Source organism: Macadamia integrifolia, unplaced genomic scaffold, assembly GCF_013358625.1.
Source record: "Macadamia integrifolia cultivar HAES 741 unplaced genomic scaffold, SCU_Mint_v3 scaffold595, whole genome shotgun sequence".
Lineage (NCBI taxonomy): Eukaryota > Viridiplantae > Streptophyta > Magnoliopsida > Proteales > Proteaceae > Macadamia > Macadamia integrifolia.
Window position 1 is genome coordinate 135,222 of NW_024870494.1, and position 25,478 is coordinate 160,699.

General features: G+C 39.2%; 2 protein-coding genes and 1 pseudogene across 2 annotated transcripts in view; 1 reads left to right on the plus strand and 2 right to left on the minus strand.

The window, feature by feature from the left end:
- The window catches only part of LOC122069394, a 21,257-nt pseudogene extending 15,352 nt beyond the window's left edge, over positions 1–5,905 (minus strand).
- A 2,522-nt stretch (positions 5,906–8,427) lies between these two features.
- On the plus strand, positions 8,428–17,548 carry LOC122069367 (UDP-galactose/UDP-glucose transporter 5-like). The gene is made up of 5 exons (XM_042633362.1): positions 8,428–8,564; positions 16,375–16,463; positions 16,593–16,679; positions 16,797–16,865; positions 16,952–17,548. The coding sequence occupies exons 1-5, from the start codon at positions 8,504–8,506 to the stop codon at positions 17,063–17,065; spliced, it is 420 nt and encodes a 139-aa protein (XP_042489296.1). The 5' UTR covers positions 8,428–8,503; the 3' UTR covers positions 17,066–17,548.
- Positions 17,549–19,380: 1,832 nt separating this feature from the next.
- Positions 19,381–25,478, minus strand: part of LOC122069385 (protein-tyrosine-phosphatase MKP1-like) — a 9,757-nt gene continuing 3,659 nt past the window's right edge. Inside the window, exons 2-3 of the mRNA XM_042633386.1 lie at positions 20,086–20,265; positions 19,381–19,566 (exon numbers count right to left, since the gene is read on the minus strand). Of these exons, the coding sequence (XP_042489320.1) occupies positions 20,215–20,265 (51 nt within the window). The 3' untranslated portion in view covers positions 19,381–19,566; positions 20,086–20,214. The remainder of the gene's footprint in view (positions 19,567–20,085; positions 20,266–25,478) is intronic.

The window sequence follows — 25,478 nt, forward strand, 5'->3', positions numbered from 1 at the left end:
AATTGAATGAGATGTTATATGTTGAATGTGGACATCATGTTGCATAATGCATTGATAGACTAGATGCCGTGGTCGGCTTGGAAACGAATGCATTGGTGGCCCGTGGTATGGGACACGGAGGCACTATGCAGTCGTACTACATATAGGAGCATGCGGTATTAGGATTTTCACCATCCCGTGCTACGACCCTTCCCAACAGGGGTTCAGGTGTTGGGTTGCCATTTGGGGGGAAGCAGGGGTCGCGGTTGTCGGACACTGTGGCGGTTAGGCATTACGCCCAGCGAGTCATGTAGGACAGTCAGCAACCCCGGTGGTATTTCAAGAGGGCCAATCGTACTGCTTTTAAATTGCTGGAGTCAGCACTGTCATTTAATTTATTTACATTTCTGTTGAGAGCCGGTGGACGGCATTGTCTTTATTTTTCCGAGTACTCACGGTGGGCCTTCTCCAACAGCCCTATGGGCGTATCGCGGGAGGGAGTTCGCGGCTCGTACCCGGAGTATACGCGCACTGTGGTTGTAGTAGCACTAAAACCAAAGACTTAGTAATGTTGATTAGGTGTATGTGATCTAAAATGATTTGCATGGCATGTAGTGCATATGATGTGTTGTGATGTGTGGACTGTTGTGTGTGGTCCACCTCTCTACTTACTGAGCTAGTGAGCTCATTCCACGTATACACCCCTTTTTAGATGATTTTGCAGGTCATGCATCTGAGGAGCTTGGGGTGGGTCCCGCAGTCGAGTTTCCTGATGAGGACTGGTGGACCCCTGATGAGTTCGAGCACGACGTAGGTTGTGCGTGTGAGAGCTGTGCTGCAGGACAGCAGTTCTGAGGCCGAGCTGAGCTCCAGCCTTGATACCGATGCCGGGCTGCGTACTCTGATGTTGTTGATAATTTCCTGTATATAATTGATATTCAAACTTTATTCTTTTTGTGTATATATATCATGCCTTCGGGCCCAATTGTATATAATTATGGTATCGCCATTTGGGTATCAGGTATATGGGAATTATTACAGGTAAAACTTAGTCTTCCGCTGATTTGATGAGTTGATGTTAGTGTGTGTATGCTGTGGTGGAATACAGTGTCTGATGATCCTGGCAAGTTTGGGTTAACCGGTGTTAACTCGGTCACCGCTCCGGTTCAGTGCGAACGGGGTGTGACACTTATGACTGAAAATTAGAAACTAATTTAAGACTTCAAAATAGAAAGTCTTATGACTGAAAATTAGAAACTAATTTAAGACTTCAAAATAGAAACTAAATTAGTAACTAAATGACTAATTAGTAACCCCATCAGCAGCCCAAATCGTGGGCTGACTTGGACCAGATATGGGTCGACCCAGTCAGCCACTTGGGTCGACGTTGGTCTTGGTTCTCCTTGTGTAAACCCTTGGTACTGCATCAGAGAGAGAGAGAAAGTTCCCCTTTAGTTTTATGTCAGATATATTTATTTTAATGAACTTTCTCTAAAATTTGGTAGAAAATAAGTTCCATCCACAGGATTCAACTTTATTATAACCTCCAAGATGAGTGAAAACAATTTTAGACTAGCTTATTCACTTTGATAGGATTGTTATGCTTTTGCCTAAAAATTTTGGGCTATCCTCTTGCGCTAAGAATGGTTAGGTTATTTCAACTAAAATTCTAGATTTCTTCATAAGCGATTGCGATTCTAGTATTGTGCCAAAAAGAAATGAGGACGTAGGATTGTGAGAATCAAAGCTTTATTATGGAGATTTATCATTGATTAATCTAGATTACAACCTGAGAGCTAGAACTCAAACATTGACATTGTTATAATCCCAGAGATCTGTAACCAAACCAAAGAAAAGAGAAAAGAAGTGAAGAAGAAGAGAAGAGAGAAAAGAGAGAGAGGTGCGATCGATGGTACTCCCAAAAGAGAGGAGAGACCTGCGATCAGTCCAGAATGGATTGATCGCAGGTTGTAGTCCTTTACTTATATTAAAATAATGCTGAAAGTAAAAGATAATAGTACCTCCATTGCCCAATTACAAGAAAATTCACATCACACAAATATGGGAGCCGATGGGACCTAAAATACCCCTATCGGCCCCTATCGGTTTTAGAGTTTAGCTGCAGCATACATATCACGCATGCTTAGCTTGGTACAATCATTACGAAAACTATGAGCAAACAGTGACTTAGTAAACATATCAGCCAACTGATCTGATGAAGGAACAAAAGGAGTCTTAATCAACTTCTTCAGAACATCACGAACAAAGTGGCAATCCACCTCTATATGCTTGGTCCTCTCATGGAAGATTGGATTACTAGCAATGTACACCCAACTTGGTCGTTACAATACATTTGCATAGGCTTGGTCACTAGAAATCCCAACTCCAAGAGTAAAGACCATAGCCACATTAACTCAGCAGTGGTATGAGCCATAGCTTTGTATTCTGCTTCTGCATTAGATCAGGCAATGGTAGTCTGCTTTTTGCTACACTATGTAACCAGATTACCTCCAACAAATGTACAATAACTAGTAGTAGATCTCCGATCATTAGCAGAGCCAGCCCAATCAGCATTAGAATAGCCGACTAGTTCCATATGTCGATTAGGATGATAGATCAGCCCTTTTCTAGGAGCACCCTTTAGATAACGAAGAACACAGACAACAACATCCCAATGTGCTTTCTGAAACGACTGCATGAATTGACTGAGGACTCCAACAGCATGGGAGATGTCAGGACGTGTTACAGTAAGATTAATCAGCTTGCCAATCAAACTCCGGTACTGATGCACATTTTGAAGAGGTTCGCCATCATTAACACCAAACTTTTGGTGAGGATCCATAGGGATATCAACAGGTTTGGATGCAAGCATGCCAATATCAGATAAAAGGTCCAACACGTATTTCCTTTGAGACAGATTGATCCCTTTCTTATATTGGATTACCTCAATCCCAAGAAAATAGTGAAGTTGGCCCAAGTCCTTGGTCTGAAAGTGTTGCTGTAGATAAGCTTTCACTTCAGAAATTCCTGCCTCATCATTACCAGTAAGAATAATATCAACATAAACTACCAAGACAACCAGTTTATCACCTCTGCGATGAACAAAGACAGAATGATCAGAACTTGTCAAACTAGTTTAACACTGAGAAAATCCACAAGTAACTATGGTAGTACTGAACTTGTCAAACCATGCCCGAGGGGACTGTTTAAGTCCATAGATAGCCTTGTGTAAGCGACACACATGACCTTTATTCTCCCCCCCTGAGCAACATAACCAGGAGGTTGCTCCATATACATCTCTTCCTGTAGATCACCGTATAAGAAAGCATTCTTGATGTCCAACTGAAACAAGGGTCAATCAAAGTTGACAGGAAGAGAAATAAGTAGACGAACATAGATTAGTCTAGCAACTGGAGAGAAGGTCTCAAAATAATCAACTCCATATGTTTGAGTATATCCCTTGGCAACCAGACGGGCTTTCAACCGCTCAGCAGAGCCATCGGAGTGATACTTAACAGTGTACATTGAGCGACACTTCACTAAATCCTTACCAGGAGGTAAATCTACCAGACTCCAGGTACCACGACTCAAGAGAGCATCCATTTCTACATCCATGGCAGCTTTCCATCCAGGAATAGTTAGGGCATCATTATGGGTGCGGGGAATAGGGTTAGTAGAAAGTGAGAAGGCAAGACCATGGATGGGAGAGGGAAGATGAGACAAGGAAACAAAGTTATCAATAGGATACACAACTATATATTTTTGAGTGCAAGAACGTGTGCCTTTCCTTCAAGCAATTGGTAAGTCATCAGGCGGAGGAGGAAGGTGGCAGTGGAGGAAGTGAATCATCTGGAGTATTATTGGTTTCTCCACTCGGCTGTCCAACTTTCTTCGTGCGCTGATAAACCTGTAGAAGAGGTGAGTTACTGGCACTGGGCACATCAGGGAAGGGTATGAGAGATGGAATGGGTGGAGGAGATGGAGAAGTCCACTCCATACCAAACTGGGACACCTGAGGAGAAAATAATGATGTGCCTTCAAAGAAGGTCACATCGGCACTAACAAAGTTCCTGTGAGTATTGGGGTTATAGCACTTATACCCTTTCTGAGTACGTGAATAACCTAAAAAAATGCACTTAGTAGACCTAGGAGACAGTTTATCTACTTCCACATGCAAATTATGGACAAAGCACACACAACCAAAGACTCGGGGAGGAACAAGAAAACTTGGTAAAGTAGGGAACATAATAGAAAAAGGGGACCTATCTGAAAGCACTGAAGATGGCATGCGATTAATCAGGTGACATGCAGTTAAAACCCCATCACACTAAAAATGCTTAAGAACATGCATATGAATCATAATAACACTGGCTGCCTCGAGTAGATGCCGGTTGTTGCGCTCTGCTACCCCATTTTGCTATGGGGTATAGGCGCAACTAGTTTGGTGTGTCATCCCACGGTTGGTACAAAAATCAGAAATATCATTTTGAGCATATTCTAAAGTATTATCAAAACAAAAAATCTTAATTAAAATGCCAAACTGAGTTTTTATTTCATTATAGAATTGTTGAAACACAGATAAAAATTCAGATCTGTCCTTTAACATGTAAAACCATGTAAGGCGAGAGTGATCATCCACAAAAATCATAAAATAATGAAAACCAAATCTATTACTAACTGTCCAAGGACCCCATCAAAATGGACTAAGGAAAATAAAGACGGACTACGAGACACAAAGCGAGATGGGAAAGACACACAATGACGTTTTCCCAACTCACAGGCCTCACATTCTAACCTAATCACAGATTTAAAACTAGAAAATAAAAGTTTCAACCTAGCCAAAGATAAATGTCCTAAATGACAGTGCCATTGGAAAGGAGTCACATCCCCAACAGCAATAGCAACAGCAGAAGAAGTAGGAGAACCACATTGGAGATAATATAAACCATCTTTTTCACGCCCTCCACCAGTCGTCTTCCTCGTGTGAAGATCTTGAAAAACACAGTGAGAGGGAAAGAAGGTTACTGAGCAATTTAATGAGCTAGTTAACTGGCTCACAGAAAGAAAACTTAATGGGAATTGTGGAACATATAGCATAGAAGATAAATTCAATGAGGATGTGGGTGATATAGTACCATGGTCGAGAGCCGATGTGGAAGCACCCTTTGGCAAGAATAACAGATGTAGAACTGGTACTAGAAGAAAAGGTTTTAGAAAGTGATGACTTACCAGTCATATGGGCAGAAGCACCTGAATCAATGATCCAGGGGGTAGAGGTAGTGGTAAGAAGGATTGAAGTACCTGCATGAGCTAAGGTGGCAGCGGATGTAGACCCGCCATTGGATGTATTAAAGGATGCCTTGAGAGTGTGCAAGCGCCAGAACAACTGATTGATGTCATCGCGTAGGCTGGTAGATGAATCTCCTGATGAATGGCTCGGTTTAGTATCAATGGAAGACCCTGTGTCAGTACCATCGTCTGACACTGCATGATTGGCTAACTGGGTGGTCCACTCTGGCTTGTCATGCTTTGCCCAACAAGTCTTGACAGTATGGTTAGGCTTTCCATAGTAAGTGCACTGGCGAGATGCACGATTAGACGACTGTCCATTAGAACCTCGACCAGCAGACCCATGTCCTCCCCCACGACCGCGACCACGACCACGTCCACGTCCACGGTTAGTAAGGAAGGCAGAATTGTCTTTGGAAGACTGATCAGGTTTTGTTGATGAAGTAATACGCTGCAGTCGCGAATAAGTGTCATTCTGAGTAGGAATAGTATCGCCCGCGAGTAGGTGGGCCTTCACTGCTTTCAAATCATTATTCAAACCATCCAGGAATTTGGAAACAAAAAACTCATTACGCTGAGCTTTTAATTTGTCAATGTCAGTGGTCAAAGGTTGGAAAGCATTGAGTTTTTCAACCATTCCCCTGAAAGCACTATAATACTTTGGAAGAGTTCTGTCAGACTAACGAAACTGAAATAGTTTCTCATAAATATCATAGATACGAGTCATGTTCTTCTCCTGAGAGTAAGTTTCCTTCAAATCGTTCCATACTCTCTTTGCAGTAGAGTGAAACATGCAATTGGTAGCAACATCTGGTTCCATACTATTCCACAACCACATTAAAATCAAGGCATTCTCCTTCATCCATTCATTATAAACCCTTGTCAGATGCTGGAGGAGGATCAGAAGTAGTATACTGAAGTTTATCCTTGGCCATAAGATAAACCTTCACAGACTGAGCCCAAAGTAGGTAATTCGAACTTCCCTTGAGCTTGATAGAGGTAATTTGGACATTGACATTGTCCAAGGCAGATGCAGTAGTCACAGAGGTAGGAGACTTGGTCTCAGTCATGAGAACCAAAAATAAAGTGGGCAAATAGCGTCGTAGAAGTAACAAAAAAAACCAGCAACCAAACCTGAACCACAGAGACCAGTGCTAGCGATCTGGCAGAAATCGAGTAGGGCAGAGAAGAAAGTAAGCTGCGGTCCAATGTCTTCAAATCTTCAGTGTAGAAACAATGGGTGGCACGATCCATGCACAAAGTCAATCACTCCATGTGATTTAAAACATAGTAGATGCAGTAGTAGGCGGCTGCGCACCAAAAAAGGTTTAGTGCTAAACTGAGATCAGCAAAGAGGGATCTGAAAAACGACTTTGATTTGATTACAGAGGCTCTGATACCATGTTACAATCCCAGAGATCTGTAACCAAACCAAAGAAAAGAGAAAAGAAGAGAAGAGGAAGAGAAGAGAGAAGAGAGAGAGAGAGGTGCAATCGATGGTACTCCCAAAAGAGAGGAGAGACCTGCAATCAGTCTAGAATGGATTGATCGCAGGTTTTAGTTCTTTATTTATATTAAAATAATGCTGAAAGTAAAAGACAATAGTACCCCCATTGTCCAATTACAAGAAAAGCCACATCACACAAATATGGGAGCCGTGGGACCCAAAATACCCCTATCGGCCCCTATCTGTTTTAGAGTTTAGTGCTAGGCGCTAAACTCAACAGTCATGAAATAAGAATTCAAGAAGCTACAGAACTGGTTATAATATTAGTGAACTCAAGACGATAGATGAGCCTAAAGATGTCCTTTTGCATTAAACTCCACTGCCAGAACTTTTTTTTTTTTTTGGGGGGGGGGGGAGGGGGTGATTGATAAGCGTAGAGACTCTTAACAATTCAAGGTGTACATGTACAGACAGTTTTAACATCCAAGCTATAAAGCAAAGCTTTGAGGAAAACTGGAATTCGTTCACCATTGGTGATGATGGTAAAACATGAAAGTTCGTGAGTTTGAATTCAGTAATTGATTGGTACCCTGTCTTAATTTGCAATTAGAGAAAAAACCCATAACTAGATAGCAGAATACAAACTTGTGGAGGCAGTAAGAGACTTTTTTTTTTTTTTTCAATTGCTGATTACTGGACACAATGAGACATCCTTGAGGCAAGTAAAACAGAAACAAAGTGAACCCAGGACTGTCATATGGTCAAATCAAACAAGTCCGTGGTTTTGTTGAAAAATAATTTAGATTCTGAGAATATGTAATTTATAGATGCACCTAGAGAAAATATTTATGGGCTTGCAAAGTCTTGTAGAATTTCACTAGGAGTTCGTGCAGACCCAACAGTGAATTGAGTTGACTTTTTCGTAGCCTGCAAGTGTGGACTTCAAGGTCAGGAGGTCGCATTCAAGTTAAGGCTTCTGCATTTCCTTATTAGCCACATTTATTTCTTGTTTCTATTTAGGGTCAAGGATTTTTTGTTTCATGATGTCGCTTCTAGTCCGTGCAAATGTGTGGTGGTTCTACATCTTACAGAAAAACACACACACAATTTAAGTGCCTCTTAGTGTTAGAGCACCCATGAGCAACTGAACAGATTTTTTCATCCTAGTCCTTGTTTGTGTTCATAAAGAGCGTGTAGTGGTTTGGTTCGCTTTCTCGACTTTCTGCCACTGTGATCTGGTCTTACACCTCCTTCTTTCTTGTTTATCCTTTGATTTATTCGATTTCATTTATCCAAAAAGAAAAAAGATATTTCATTTTGTAGAGATTTGAGAACCAGAATCAAAGAAGAAGAAAGAAGAGAGAGATAAAGGGATTGGGGAGGAAGGCTCATGCAATAGATTGTTTTATGATTATTAGCAACCTACAGCCAGCCACACTCTTTATATTAAATAGGAAACTATTACATACTTTGAGTATGACTCTAAAGACATAATATGAGTAAGGACTGTAAAGCCTAATCATAATAGAGAACTTACTTAGACAAGGAAACTAACACCTACTAACTCACTTAGACTAGGATTCATTCCACGATGGGGATATTCCCCCTATCATGGACTCATATTCCAACACATTTATAAATTACCTGGTTTATATCTGTTGATTTCATTATGGAGAGTGGAAGTGCATGCAGTTTCTCTTTTATTGATGTATATTGCTCACTTGCACGTTTAACAGATTTGATGGCTTCACAAGCACATTCCAGGACAAACTATTTAAGGGCTATAACATGGAAATACACAATCAAATATTCTATACAACACTGTGTTCCTGTATTCTCAGTTTAAGTGGTGAGTTCTTCCAGTTACATCTCATTGATCTCAATTTCATTTCTCTATTCCTGCTTGGAGTAATATGGACTGCAGTTATTTTTTCCTTCATTTTCTTGTTGTGGGTAACAAATAAATCTATTGGAAAAAAAAAGGGGGGTGGGAACTATGAAAGAAATGACATGCATATATTGGCTTCCTTCTTTACAAGGCATAAGGTATCAGGAAAATTAGCAGATGCCAACAAAAACTCAGGAGAACTGAAGGAATCCATAAAATGTACAGCTTGAGTAGCTTGTCTCTTGTAGTATCTTCCCTGTGCAATATTAAAGAAAATAGAAGTTTTCAAGATTTTACTTGGATGTCTGGCTGTACATGGGACGACATACTATGCTCTTGTTGAACACATTTATAACATGCTTAGAATCTATCTCAATAGTGACTTCAAATCGATGATTATTGCAGTCTGCATTCCTCTTAAAGACTAGTAAAGTCCAATAATAAAATGAAGCACCTTTGGTTGTTTTTTGCCCTTGGATAGGCCATGAATAACCATAACCAAATCTGTATTGCCTCCTCATCTAGATCTCTCCAAAAGTGATGATCCATCAAAATTTGGAGAGAGGTCCTGTCGGAGTAGAAGTCTCAAAAGGCAAATATACGTGTGGTTTTCTGATAATTTAGGAAGGGGCCCTCTGCTGTTGTTACTCTTTTTGTATATCCTTACCACTTTTCGAAAGTGGGAAATAAGGCATGAGTCGGTCATGAACCTGTGTTATGTACTTGTATTTGTCTCCACTTATCGAGTTGGGAAGGTTGAATGTTTGGTATGATCAATCTGAAAAAGAAGACGCCTCTTGAGACATCTACGTAGTTCTTGGTCAAATTACCTAAGGTGCGAAGTCTTACTTGTATTTAGGGTCTTTGAAGAGATCCATGAAGAGTTATGTACAAGCAGTGTGCATTCAGGTACTTCAGGGAGTCTAGGGTATTCCACCTTGTCCACAGATACATTTTGTTAGATAAGATTTTTAAACGGCTATGAAGGTTTCTCAACATTCATACAATCAAGCTTATAAATTTGACCCATTGGATGGGGGGTATCAGTTGAGTGGACTTCCTGGTGGAGAACAAAATCTGCTTTTCTCTCTTAATTCTATATATATATATATATATATATATTGTTGTTGTTGTTGTTGTTGTTGTTGAGGTTGTGGTTGCTGCTGCATATGACATAATTTAATGAGTAGGTTACTTTTGTTTTATGAAAGGTGGACTTTTGGTAGTTCTATGTATATTGCCTTTGGCTGGCCTTTTCTCTTAAGAAATAGAAAAGCTGTTGAGATAAGGCATCTTGTCAGTGGCAATATTTATAGAATGGTTGTCAGTGCCAGTTGGCAAGGGCCAAGGTTAATTTGATATATTTCGTATCGTAATCCAGCAATTAAAGCATGTGAGGTTATTCTGTCGGGGAAAAGAAACCCTTTCCCCCCGTGTGCAAGTTAATGGAGAAACACAACAACTAAATATGTGCAAAACTGACAACACAGATAAATCACATCAAGCCTACCGCAAAAGAGCACGCCGATTTTAACAGGAAAAAAACCCTTCTAAGGAACGTAAGCACCTTCTCCTTTTTCTCTCCACTCACTCTTACGATAGAATAGGATAGGAGAAAGAAATCGCGTTCACCTTCTTATGGCACCAAGAAAGTAAAGAAGGATTCACTCACTGACCCCTCTCCATTCCATTTTATATAAAATTAGAAGTGAGAAGACAACATTCATTAAACCTCACCCAAGGCTCTATGAATCTCTCAGGTGTGGGTCATCCTCCTTAACATGAGGAACCCGACAAACATATTTGGTCGTTGTGTTTATCCATTAATTTAAGTGGGAAAGGGTTTGTTTTTCCTAACAAGTGGGATCGGAATCAAGGTTCGAAATTTTGTTCCGTTTTGGTGGGTTCAGAAACATCAACTCTGCGAGATCTCGGCCGAGTTGGTGTATTTTTTTTATTATTTTGTTTTGGTGGTCAAACGACCATATTTTGACCTAAAACTTGGTGGGTAGTTTATTTTAGAGTAATTTACAGCGCCACCCCCTGGAGAATGCCAATATTATAGGAACACCCCTTCTCTTTCACCAAATTAGACTCAGACCCCCTGATGTTAGTCACTGTTATGGAATATACATTATTTGCTGATGTCAGCTGCTATTTTTTTTTTTAAAATACCAAAATGCCCTTACTAAATATGAACTACCTAAAATACCCATCTCATAACTCCCCATCCCCAACCTCTTCCCCAACCTATCTTAACCTTCAACACTAATCTTCCTTCATTTCATCAATTTGGGATTTATTTAAGTAACAGAGACTATAGTGAGAGACAAAGATGATAGAAAGAAGAGAGGAACAAAACCCTTCTCTCCTTCTCCATCCCTACGCTCACGGTGAAAATTGAACAATATTTACCATTCTGCAATGGAAATATTTACCAGGCCAAGCATGTCGATCTGTACAACCCATTCTCGTTCTCTGTTGCCCTCATTCCAGATCTCATCCATCTAGAGGCATCCAAGAAGGGATTACCCACGAATTGGTCCGTCGGATTCAGCGGTGAGAATGGAACGAACACATTTGATGTGAACATTTTACATAATGGAGTGCAAACCGGCCAATTTGTGAATGAATGGAAAGTGGGGAAAGCCAAAGCCGTTACAAAGCGGTAGAGCACATAGACTGACGACGAAGGTGACGATGGGAAAGGGCTCTCTCTCTCTCTCTCTCTCTCTCTCTTCACAACACGTACGCACAGAATAACAGGATATGGTGGCATTAATATTGGAGCCAACTAACAAACTCTCAGTGGTTCATCAAACCCCACGAATCGCACGCTCATCAACTTTTTGTTTGTTTTGGATTTCCAAGATTTGTCTATTGACTCTCTTCCTCTGCTATTCTTCGTTTCTTCTTCCCTTTTCCTCTTTCGTCAGCGTCTGAATTTTGAAACCCATTTGGTAAAAATTAGAGAGATGAAGAGAGGCTAGTCCAGTCTTGGGTTTCTCTATATTCTCTAATTCCCTTCTAATCTCTTCTGTAGTAGGAGCAATGTGAACTCAAGCCCACCGCCGGAGCTGCTACTGCATCTGTTGTCTCCAGACTACCCTATTCATCATCGCTCTAATCTTGCTCGCAGCCATCGCCGACACCATCATATGGGTCCCCTACTGCCCTCACCGTCGTTGAAATCGGATCCGAAGAGGGTGGGAGGTTCAAAGACAATGAACATGTTTTAGTCAAAAGGGTACAATGGTCATTTCAATTTCTCACTTAACAGTGACTGCCGGTAGGGGGTTTGAGTCTAATTTGGTGAAAGAGGGGGTGTTCCTATAATACTGGTATTCTCTAGGGGGTGGCGCTGTAAATTACCCTTTATTTTGAGGTTAATAAACATGTTTAGAACATAAAAATGCAAAAATATTAAAACATCCATCAAAGCAATATTTATCATAAAAAGTAACAATTTATGTTTATGGAAAATGAATTTTTAAACCAGGAAAAAAATATTTATGTACCAAAAAAAAATTTTGACTCCGTGAGCTCATAGATCGGCCTCTAGTGTCTAACATATAAAAAATCTAGAAGCACCCAACATGTATTTATGTACTATTTCAAAAAAAAAAAAAAAGGTTTTGGAGAAAGAACTTTACCTTTCCTACGCTTTGAATGTGTAGATCTTCTTGTAGGAGAGATTTGGAAGTCAAAATGTGATGGTGTGGCTAATTAGAGGCCAATAAGAGTGATTTGTGTAAAAAATTGCAACTTTCACCGAGATTTCACCGAAATGGTCGAGACAGGCGAGTCTCAGTGAGACCAAGTATTTATATGCCTTGCTTTGTACCATTTCAGTAACTCGTCGAGACGATACCGAAATCGCGGCCGAGATACCAAAATTTTGACCGAGTTGGTGTACAAATCATATTTCGTAGCATGTTTTGTTTCGACCAAAAAAAAAAAAAAAAACGCCCAAAATTACTGAAATTTTGCTGAGATTTCGAACAATGATCGGCATAAGGTTCTTGTGATAGTCTGGGAATAGTGGAGGAAACACCACAATACAGATATTAGCTTGAATGAGAGCAATTTGATGATTTGAAAAGCGAAGATGGATGAATTGTTACTGCAAAGATATATAAGCACCCCTAGAGGGTGATACGATGAAACTGGAAAAAAATATCTGATGCCAAATGAAATAACTTAGATTTAAAATTCATTGGCTTTATCTTGCAATTTCTGGATGACAGTTTTTCATCATGTATTCACAAAAACTGTCATTATGGAAGAAGCTAGAAGAGTTGTACGAAGGGAAGACTGTCTACAACTTGATCAGAGAGCTTGTTAACCTGAAGTACAAAGAAGGAAGGAATTGCAAAACATTTTTATAGAGTGTAAAGTATTTTGAATCAACTCTGCTCTATGAAGATGGTGCTTAATAGTTACAAACCAAAACCTGTTACTCTTCCATTTGTTACCTAATACTTTGGAGATACCGTTGGTCTCTTAGTAATTTTGCATCAGATCGAGGTGCTCACAGTAAGTGAAGTGACATGAAGTCTACTGAATAAAGTGACAAGAAAAAACAAGTTTGGAAAACAGATTACGGTCAGATTTGGTATGATTTCTATTTCAAATTTGGATTGATTTCATAAAATATTTATCAAATGGATTTTTTGGTGAAGGAATTGATTTTTTTGTTGCATGAATTTGAAATATTTCAAGAATAAGAAGTCCATTTGGTAGTTTAATTTTTGAGAATAGATTCTCTATTGGTGGTGTGGTGGGGCTAGGAAGGGGGTGGTGGTGAGGTGGGGGCATGGTGGTGATGAGACCATCATGAGAAGAAGGGTGATGTTTTATTTTTTAACATGAAATTACTGCTTTGCCATCAAATTAGCCTTGTGCTCATTAAAGAGCAAGATTGAATTCAATTTCATTTTCAAAATTGAAACTGCTCCTCAACTATTTCAGAATTTCTATTTCACTGAAGTAAGGTGCAGAAATCAAACCAAACATTTACAGAAATATAAATCACCCCATGAAATTGAAACAGAAATCATACCAAATTAGGCTTACATGTTACTATTGCAAAACGGAAGAAAGTATGATAAAGGAGTGCAGAAAGCTTAAAAGAGATACACAGAGGGGGAGGAGCAAGGTTTTAAAACTCAAGATTGATCTCGGGATCAGTCAAGGCCGATACCAATCCGGATTGTCCTGGGTCGGACTGTATCAGACAGATTGATGCTTTTTAATAAAATTCATTGGTTATTACCATTTTACCCTTATAGCTTTCCATGGATTGGTCAAGACTGATACTGATCCGATCTAGCCGATATTGACTGATACTATCCGAGTTTTAAAACCATGGGGAGGAGATATACCGTTGTCTTCAACTAAAATGGAGATATTATTATCATATTGGGTTGTGAAAAATCCTATTACACCCAATAGATTAATAATACTGATGACCTCATTGATCTTGTTCTAGTTCCTCTACCCATTACACATAATGTTGGGGGAGATGTACAACAAGATAATAAAGATGCAAATGGCGAATATTGTGCTCTCACAGTTGGTACAACTGATGTTGAATAGGGGAGCAGACGCTTGAGACCCACCAGTTGAACCCCAGTTCATGAGCGATCTAGCAAAGAGCAACAACCGTATACTAGGCATTCATGTCATCAATATATGCAAGTGAACCGAAATGCCTTGAAGAAGCAAAGGCCAATGAATGCAAAAGCTATGCGAGACGTGCAGTTGCATAATTGAAGTACAAGTTTTGACCAGTGCAAATTTGGATCCGTGCCACGATCAAGAGTTGTTTCGAGGATAAGAATAGTAGCGATGAGCAGGTTGAAGAATGAAACGAGTGGACCCCTTTGTAGTGGATGTGGAATCACATTGAAGATTTGCAAGATGTGGTGGGCATTCCTACGACATGAGAAACCTGATGTATGCCATGGTGGAAAACTTATGTTGCAAGGATGCATAGATGTAGACATGGAAAAATTTGGTTTGGCGGATCCTTCTTCGTGATTTGGAGTGGGAATTTTTTGGGTTCTACCTAACATTAAGGAGGGGGATCTACATACTTTAAATACGGTGAGAAATGGAAACCGACTTCCACTCTCACATCTTCTCACTTTCGTTTTTATATAAGATGGAACAGAGAGGTTCTTTTCTCGTTTTCGTGACAGTGTGTACGTGATTTCTTTTTCTCCTCTCTTATTCTGCCATAGGAGCGAGTGGATGAAAAAGGAGAAGGGACACATGTTTCTCGTACCAGGTTACGACATGACGACATTCTCTCTGTCAAGAGAAGGTAAGGCATGTAGTTCATGTGTTTTGTCAGGCTGGGTATTGAGGTGAGAGTAATCTTGTGGATCCACATATTTGGTGAGGTATTTCACTGAGGTATTTCACTATCCAAGTGGGATTATTGTTCTTGATGTTTGATAACTTTTAGCATTGACTAGAGAGGATTGTAACCCCATTATTGATCAGAGTGGAAGATTTCTTTGGTCTAGGTCTCATGAGTTTTTCATGTTAAAATTGGTGTATTCTTTTGTGGTTGGCTTGATTTGATTTATTTGTGTTATTAGCTTTGGGCATATTTGGTTGTTGTGTTTCTCCATTTATTTGCACACGGTGGGAAGGAGTTTGTTTTCCCTAACATGTTCATCATCATTTTAGTTGGGAGAAGGCTGAGTAGTTGTTGTTGTATTCATCATCATATGATCACGGAATGGACTTGTGCCATTAGAAATTTTTACACAATAGCGCTTGGAATTGAGGAATACATATTTTGGTTCTTGTTGGCCTTTTCCATCAATTCTTAGTATACAGCTTTTCGTTGCCTTCTTTCTTCTTTTTTTTCAGATGGGTACACTATAGAAGGGGGGAGGGGGAAAGTAACAGGCAGGAGACTCGAACTCGAGACTTCCTGATGAGTGTGGGCTTAGCACTTGTTGCTGCCTTCTCTTGAGTAAGGAGCGTATGGTAAAAAGACATGCATAACTGAGTCAATTTTTAAATTGTAGTTTTCGCCACATGTGCAAGATTGGTGAGATCCTGCCTTGGATGGTTCCAAATTTGCCTGACCATCTTGAGGGAGTTTGGCAGAGATTGGAAATTGTTGTCTTGTTATATGCAAAACTTTGAAGATTAGAAGTAATTTTGTACCTTGTTTTGCAATCCCTTTTATATGTTTTACCCAAAAAATAATTTGTTACTTGTCTAGGTTAAACAAATGGCAGCGAAGAGAATTTTTTGCATGTTGTTTTTCTTCTCTATTTGTTGAACCAAGGGAACAAAGTATTTATTCCAATTACACTGTCTTTCTTGGGTAGCTAATTACATTGCTAAGATTAATTTTAGTTATTGAGTAAATTCTTGTTGATGACCAGCAAGCCTTTCTTTTATTGGTTGTGGAACTGCTTAAACTAAATAATGCCTTCTAGTTGTTTAAGGTAAGCTAATTAATTCTGCTTCATTATTTTCACTATATTTTGTGGCCAACCCCAAGTGTGGGATAAGGCTAGGTGCATTTAATTATTTCTACTTAATGTCATTTTCAAGTGGCCTGCTGCTACATTCTCATTTTCAACTTCATACTTCTACGCTCTCTACTAGGATCTTGTTTTTTGCTGTCCTATTATGTAGCTGGGAATGTAGGTATATTTTTTTGTCATTCCAAGAACTGCCTCATTTGTAGGATTTTAATATTTGGTCACTGATTATGTTGGCATTGTTTATTCTGAACTAGGACTTATGTTACAAGGGCATCTTCTTTTAGCAATAGATTTTGTGTACCGCCATAATGATTGCTTCCTTGACATTGTACTGCTTTCAACTGTAAGTGATCTTTGCTCTTCTTTTTCTTTAGTTTTACCTAGCATAGATACGTTGTGTGAGCTGCTGCTCAAGCCGTTTTCCTTTGAACGTTTATTACTTGCTAACTCCCTACTCGCATCTGAATTTTAGGTTGCAACGGCTAGTCAATTCTTTATTTCCTACACAATCCGCACATTTGGTGCTCTTACATTCGCCACCATAATGACCACAAGACAGGTAATGAGAATTCCAAATATTACATTCTGCTTTATGTACTGGTCAGTCAAGTTAGCTAAATTGATCAAACATGATGTATGATTCTGATCATGGTGTCCTAATACAATTCTTTGGAAGTTGGTGAGCATCATGCTGTCTTGCATTTGGTTTGCGCATCCTCTAAGCTGGACGCAGTGGATTGGAGCTGTAAGCCTCAACCTTGAAACTCCTTCCAATACTTATTTGGTTCTGGTTATTGAGCTCTCTTAAATTGTATTTTAATGCATGAGCAGGCTATTGTTTTTGGCACTCTTTATGGGAAAAGCTTTCTAAGACGTATACCTCACAAGCCTACACCACCAGAAAATGTGCCAGGGTCCAGTGCTACATTGAATGGCAACCCCTGATATGAGAGGAAATGATTACTGTGAATGATGACTGACTTTCATGTTCATATTACACTGGACAAGCTGCCATTCTTATTCTGCAGACACAATGCTGCCATGTGGAGAAGGATATGGTCTGGCATAAGAATATTATGTCATTTACCTCGGGAAGGCACAGCTGGTTATAGAGGATAAATTTTTGGTGCCTTGATCTTTGTCATTCATTAACATGTTACCTGGAGCCAAATCATTTTTCTCCTCCTCCCCCAGCCCTTTATACTGGACCCAGTTTTAGTTTTGGAAGAATTAACATATGTGCCTAATCAAAAAAAAAGAAGAGGCATCATAACTGATACAAAAATTTTAATGTACTAGCACTTGGATAGTAAAATTTTTTTTTGATGGAGAAGTATCGGTTTCCATAAGCTCGTCTCATCATAAGAGGATATTGTAATATCAGCCCACCTATGAGATTTTGGTAGAGATTATATTTCAGTTTGAACAGATGATAGTCATTAATCTTTCCATAACCATGTTTTTTTTCAGTCAAACTGTTTAGTCCTCAGATTAAGGAGTGGTCAAATCTTGCAGTTTTCTCAGTCCAATTTTGATTCTTATGTGAAGTCATGAGACCTTACCACCAGGTTAAGGGTGGTTCCTTAATGAATACTATTGATATTGTTCCAAGTTCACCAAATGAAAGAGTATTGAGGCTAGCAAACTCCTTTACCTTCCCGCCAGTGACAGAAGTTGATCCAGAAACTTTTGCTCCATGGTAGATATGAATACTCTTGAATATCATACAACAATGTATTAAGATTGAAGACTTATTCTGAGATTTGGTCACCAAATCCTATCTGAGGATAGTTTCTAAGATTTTTCGGATCGATTGCAGTCAATTTTGATCCAATCTTGATCTAAATCGATCCCACCCATTCGACCCCAATTCTTATTTTAATAACCTTGGATCAATCTTATCTTTTGCTCTAGAAATGTTGGATCTGGAGCATGTTTAGGGATCCGGATTGGATCGACCATGGGCGATCTAGCTTCCGTGTAGGTGCTATCCGAACAGGGTACGGCAAAATGGTACGAAAAAAACCATAGCCGTATTTTGAGAGGCAAAACAGTAAAACAGTTCAATCCGGGCCAGATAAGGCCGATCTTTATCAGTATCACTGACAACCGATACAATGCACCAAAAACCTGGGTCTGGAGTCTGGCCTTTGGATGTTGGTAGCATTCCAATACTTCCTGCCCATCCCATTAACAAGCCTACTTACTCCTAAAATGCAACCAGTCAACAGCAATGACGGCCAACCCAAAAATTTTAAATTTCAACTGATCCCTTCATCCTGCGAGACCAATGATTTAAGAACTCCCGAGGCAAGAGAATGTTACACCTTTGCACAGCCACTACACCAGCATGCTTACCAATGGATGGCCACACGTAGGCATCTTCAGCACATTGGGGTATTACACATACAAGCGGAAGCTTTTTTTTTTTCCCAAAAAAAAGAAAAAAAAAGAAAAGAAAACACATTCTAGAAAAATGAAGAAATTTTGTCCAGAGAATAAATCAGATTTGTCTAAATTACAATTACCTTATTTAACCAATAAACATCCCACTTCCAAGATCAATGATCAACCTACACTAAATTTTCACCAATCTAATCAATACCATCCCCAACATAGTTTATGCTACAGGGAAAAGAACCATTGTGAGGTTCTGATTGGTACGTCAGAGCTGTCTTTCTTCCTTCTCCCACAGGATTGAAGGTTTAATTGAAACTAAAACTGTTGGAAAATGCAACACCAATCTTGGAATTGTATATTTGGGCAAAATGTGTTCTTTGTTTTTCTGGGCAATGGATTTCAACAACGGAATTGTATATTTGGGCAAAATGGTTCCAAACACTCAATTTCGAAGTGTATCCCTGTGAATTGGCCAATCCAGCCAACCTGACAGATCCAGGCCTGAACTGCCCAATCCTTGAAGCACACTTGTATCGGTCAAAAAATCAATATCAGCCACTACTGATCAGGATCAACAGATCAGGCGATCTGCCCGATATGATCCCGATACTTAAAACCATGCACAAGACACCAACAATACACCATGTTGGAAGTGAAACATCAATATGTCTTGCAAATCTTGCAAACTCTATCTGTTCTAAATCTAATGCCAATGTTCCTGGGGTTGCAGAGAATACAATACTAAAGGAAGGCCATCAATTGACCATGGCAGTTTAGGACGTATTGTATCAACAATCACCAGGAACATATAGCATTATTGGCTGTCCACAATGTCTATGAATTAAGGGAACAGAACGATGTTAACTCTAATTCCCAAGATATGTATTCAGCTGGAATGCTTTTGGAATATGTTATTTTGGAAATGTACATTCCAGGAGATGTTGCGAGTCAGAAAGCACAGATTACAATTTGGTTTATCTGTGTTTATGAGGGTTGTCATATACTGTACATCCAGGTGAGCCACCAGACACTACTTCGATGGAGACCTGCAAACAGAAATCAGGGTAGAGAAATAAGAAACGCCAATTTCAGGACAAGGCAACTTCTTACAAGAAACAAAGAGGAGAGAGGAAATTCCTCCAGTAAGTTGCTAAAGTCCTACCACTACCTACACTACAACCTAAATTCAATTGGTTGGTAAAAAATACAGCATAAAGCCACAAACCTACCTAGTATTTCAACTTTTGTGCGAGGAACAGGTATTTTGCACCAGGTGACCAGGAAAAAAAAACCTACGGAATTGGGGCTGTTTTGGGTTAGCTCCATAGCAAAACATTACAATAAATGTAGGCTTCGAGGAAAGGCAAACGCCAAAATACTAAGTGAAAAACAATTGGGTGAAGGACTTCAACTACGAGCTGGGTGAGACAAAACAGCTTTTTATGCACAAAAACATACTCTATCGAAAGTTAACTTCCAATGGCCACTTGGGTTCTATATATAAGGAAGTGGACCTCTTTGCTATTTTATAACAAATGAATTAAATTATAGGATGAAGGAAGAACCTGGTTAATCTTGTGAGGCAAAGCTGTCACAGAGATGGCAAACAAAATTTCAGTGATGATATGCGAACTGAAGAAATGATCTGATCCAGTAGTTGCAGGCTTTTCCATTTGTTCTAATAATTGCTACAATCATTTCAACAATTCAAGGAATTCTTCTGGCTCCAATTCTTCTTTAACTACCTGTCCTTTCAAAATGTCCAACATCCAAAGTTAAAATCACAAACAGAAACTGCAAAAGGAAAAACAATAACTAGTTGACAAGACCTAAACCAGGGGAGAGAGGAAACCAAGCATTTTTTAATACACGAAAAATCCAGAAAATATCCAAACTCCACTCCACTCCACTGATATGATGAGCTTTACCAAGAGTCTAGAAAGAGAAAATACAATAAAAAGGGCTAGTTCTAGTCTTAGATAGAAGCCCAAAGTTTCCATTCAGTGGAAACAAAGTTTTAAGAATATCCTCTTCCAAGGAACTGGAGAGAATAAAAGAGGGTTGATATTGCCATTCACAAAACACAAAAATTAAAGAGATACCAATAGCCCCAAAACATAACGACCAGATCACAAATGTACTGGCAACAACCACCTGCAACAGGCTTCTCTGTAAAACAAAGATAACTCACACTTCCCAGAGGTATTTACCAATCACTTTTCTCGCGTACAAGAAAACTTACCTTCAACAGGTACAGTTTCGGAGTGTAACATGCTTCAGTGGGTAATTAGTCTGTTTCCTGGTGACAATCTGAACTTTGTGATTTTGTTGTGTGGCTAAAAAACCAACCCATTACCTCTTCATTTTTTTACCCATCACAAACCTACGTACTAGTCTATGTTGTACCAACTACCTACTCTGGCTAAATCAGTTTAAAACCTATAAAAGTTCTTGGTTGCAACATCAAGATACAACTTTATGATACAACATTTGTAGTCAATCAATCTGGTCCAGAGACCAGACTCTCTAGAAGGTTAAACCTGCATCACCTCAAGAAACAAACACATTGTTGCCTGCCCACCCATCTGCTGTTGCAAGCTTCTCTGACCCCAGCATCTACCCCCTACCTTTTCTCTCAGATCCTCTTACAAGAAAACCACCCAAGTAAAATAGGAGATCCAAAGAATCTTGGAGATGGCACATTGACCACTTGATTGGTATCTATATAACCTGAAACAAGGCCCAGTGTAGCTTATCTCAATTGTAGGATTATTCGATGTATACAGAGTTAAGTAAGCTTCTCGCTCTGAACAAAGCCGTTTCCCAAGTCCCAACTACTTAAAGTTGGTAACCCATTGGCTCATTCAGCCACTAAATTCCACCTATTGTTGTCACTTCAGCCATAAATCATTTCTCTTCATTCATTTAACACCTTCAAGCCTCCAACTGGCAGCATTTCACACCTCAGTGGTACACATACAACCAATGGCCTTCACTAAAAAATAACTCAAGCATCACGTTAACCTAACCTCTAAGATATGGGAATACTCTTTTAGAGAGTGCAGTGGGAATTAATGTATTAACTAAGATATAGCACAAAGGATCTGAAATTCAATCCTCCTACTAAATGTGTCATTGCAGATTTGTAGAGCGCAATGATGGAAGCAGTGCAGGGTGTTCTTCATGAATAAAATTAAGGGGAAATTACCCAAATATACAAGATAAAAAATTAATTACAAAACAAGTAATTATAAGTTTTCCTCCATCAGAAATTTTCTATATTGATCCATTACCCAAAGACATAGTTAGAGGAATCAGAATCGAGTCAGGTGAATTGCCTGATTCGAATTGGGATTGGGTGACAATTTCTGCAACTCTCTTTTGAATTTCCTGGTTTTATGTTTCATCTTTCATTTTTTGGTATTGTTTCCATTTTGTCATAAAATAGAAAAAAAAAAAAAAAAAAATCAATGAAACTTTACTTCTGGCAGCAAGCCCAAGTTTATTGAAAAGAAAAACTCCAAAAAAACCTAAGCTTTTGAGATATCTTTGCTTCTTCTCGATTCCAATTTCTAGGGTTTCAACTAATTCTGGATGATTCCGATCCAATCGATGGGAACCAATGCCTTCCCCAATATTGTTATCTTGGACCTTGACCACAGGCCAAAAGGAACTCTTTAAACCCTTGTGCGCATCAAGTTATTTTTTGTTTGTCTTGGTAGGTGGCAGATACGTTTGAAGACTTCCTTATATAATTACAAACAAATTAAGTTTGCTTCTGTGCATCTGAAGTCCATTGCTTTTGATACTCTTGTCTGTCAAGTTCTAGAGGGTTTTCCAAGGGTCGTTTAGATTCAAGAGGCTTCTAAGGAGGATTCTCACTACGTAGAGATGCATATATACTGATACACTTTCACAAGTTTACATACTACGTTTCTTTCTTCACTGATACATTTTTTCTTCAGCCATCCACCCAGGGGGAGGGGGGATCACTCATAAGAACCAAAGATATGCTTCCAAAAGAATTAATATACAAACTATGCAGCTGATTTGATTTATTTTCAACTCCTAATATTGAGGTTCAAGGATAATTTGGTACTCATTGCTACTATTAAGTCCAAATGGTAGCATTTGTTGGTGCCATGACAGCTATGCTAGCGATTACAGTTTCTATCTTATTCTAAACCTCGTAACTTTTGCTTTATGTTCAACCCCTGGCGGCAGGGGAAAGGTTGATTTGGGAAAAAGTTACAAACACAATATTGACTGGATGCCAGTCCATGACAAGATTTTTATAATTGAAGTAATCGTTTTTAGTCAAAGATTCTATAGCTCTTATGTGCAAATTTATAACTCTCAGGATCTATCCAAAAAAAAAAAAGGTAAAACTTCAAGGATGAATTTCATAGGATATCTAAGTTGAGGTATACGTGATCACCAAGAAAACCTAGATATTATTGCTAAGGTTCTAAATATTTCTTATTCTGTTCGCTTATTTTTCCTATAACCAAATACCAATGCTCTGTACTTCCATTAATTTTTATTGCTAAGGTTATAACTCTTTCTTATTCTCTTCAATTATTTTCCTGATGTAGTTCAAGGAAGGTTGAAGAGATGAAAGAGCCAGCACCAGCTAGCCCATCAAGCCAGCCTAGGCCTTTGGGCCCAGCTACTGGTCCATTTCCATGGGCCAGATTGAGGCCCACTACACGACAAGTTAGACAGTTTATGTGTGGGGGACTTTTAGTAGCTTTATTTAGTTTATATTTTAATATAGACTCTTTTATGTAGTAGTACTAGTTCTTAATTAAAGAAGTGTTTCTATTTGTAAGTAGCTACAAGTCAGATTCATTCATGTCCGAATGGTTTCGTAGCCGTCCTCATAACCCCTATTTATTTAAGCCAACCCCTTATTGTCATTTAAGGGCCTTCTCGTTCAACAGAACTGAGAGGTGGGCAGGGGTGTGGTGGTTTACCACATTGGAGCATCATAAAAGCTACAGAGATCCGGAAGAAATGGCTCGTAAAGGTGACTACACTATTAGATGTGTAACAGCAGTCCTACTGGGTATGGGTATTTAGTTTCTAACAAGAGGGTTATCATATGGTAAGGAGATCTCCTTTCCCAGCAAGAGGGAGGGATCCAGGTTTCTGTTTATCAATAAAAGAGGGGCTGTCTATAACACCCATGATTTTGAGAATGAGAAAATTAGCATACCGCCTTGAGCTGAGATACAGTAATGGTGAGAGACCTACTGATGTAGATAAGTCAGTTAATGAGCTAATTTTATTGCAAACAAGCTTTGAGTTGGGTTATGTATGTGTTGGGCCTTTGTAATGGGCCACTTTAATAGGCCTAAAATATGGGTAGAAAGTAGGAAAACGGGATTTAATTTATTAGCTTAGTTAGAGTGGCTGGTAGTAGTTTAGTTTATTAATATGTCTTTTACTTTTATCATATTTGTTTTGGGATAGGATAGGATACGATACGATACGTAAGAGAAGTAGGGTTTCCGTTTCAGTTTTAGAGTCTAAGTAGGAGTCTTATTATTTTCTTTTAAATACTTGCATAAACTCAATGTTTAGGACAGATTTGAATAATGATGAATTGAGTTAATGTTTGAGAGCCTTAGGGCTGTGAGTGATTCTTCCCTTCCCCCTTCTTTATGCGATTTTTCTCCCTCCCTTGTTGGATTTATGCAATATTTGATTGTATGATTCCTTCCTTTCCCCTTCTCAACCCTCCATTGAATTCTCTTTCTTTTCTTTATTCTCTTATTTTTTTGTTTTATTCATTCTTTCTGCCCCTGAATTTGATTTATATTGAATTTAGTAAAGATCCTACCTGGTATTGGATCACTTGTGATTCGATCTTACATTACCTACAGTTTGTGAGAGACTGACCAAGCCCATAGGTGAGAGGCCTTGGTCACATTCCCCTTCTTCCTTCCACTTTCTCTTCTATTCTTTCCCATTCTTGGTTTCTATTTTCAACAGTCACAAGGACTGATCAGTGAAGCATTGAACCATTTTTTCATCACTGTTGTTGCTGCTGTTTTGATCACTTGAAGTGTGTTCCATCGACCCACCAACAGAAGCTGATATTGAAACTTTCATCTATCCCTGTGGCAGCACGGAACCTGTTTGGTCTCCTTCTACATCAAGCTTCAAGTCCTTATAACTCCAGTTCTGGCTGGCAGTTCTACTCCAAACTTTGAGAGTGTACTACTTCGTTGTCCTCCTTCAATAGTACTTTCAGCCATATCCAGTGGCTGGTTTGTTCTGTGGGCTGTAAGTCACTAATTTTATTTCTAGTTTCTAATTCCTACCTTAGGCTGTTGTACACATCCAGCCATCAGCCCTTGCTGATTTCTGAAGTCATAAGGTGCATGCCAGCCCCTTCCATCGACACCAACTGTGGGTCCATCTTTGGTGTCCTCTATACTTTTGTACAACTGTAACCAACAGTCCTTGTGGGTGGGCATTTGTGTACTGTTTAGTGAGCATAGGCCATAGCATTTCCCTTTTTGAGAATTCCAGACCAGAAGCTTATCAGCCTTGCTTCCACCAATCGTTAAGCATTAAAGCCTTCCCTTTTTTCTCCAGCTCCAAACTTATTCGCCTCGATATAATACCCACAAAGTTTAACCTTAATGCCCATATTCCCTAGATTTCAAAAGCCTACGCCAATTCACCGTATATCAGTTTATCTACTTGTCAGTACCATGGCTATCCTACATCATTAATGATAAAGCAAAGCAAACCAAACCAAAAGAAGCATACCCTCATCAAACCAGGTTCCTTCAGGATTTTGAATCATGAATAGCAAATCCAAACCCCAATGGATGAATCAACAAGCAAGGGAATCAATTTTGATGCAATAAACACTGCTAATACTACCCCTTTTTTCTCCCTCTTCTCACTACTAGTTTTTCTTTTCTTTTCTTTTTTTTTTTTG

Excerpts from the sequence above, each read along its gene's own strand:
- LOC122069367 (XM_042633362.1), top strand. The coding sequence starts at position 8,504 with ATGGAAATACACAATCAAATATTCTATACAACACTGTGTTCCTGTATT. Across the intron at positions 8,565-16,374 it reads CTGTATTCTCAGTTTAAGTG|GACTTATGTTACAAGGGCAT; the intron begins GTGAGTTCTTCC and ends ATTCTGAACTAG. Across the intron at positions 16,464-16,592 it reads ACATTGTACTGCTTTCAACT|GTTGCAACGGCTAGTCAATT; the intron begins GTAAGTGATCTT and ends TCTGAATTTTAG.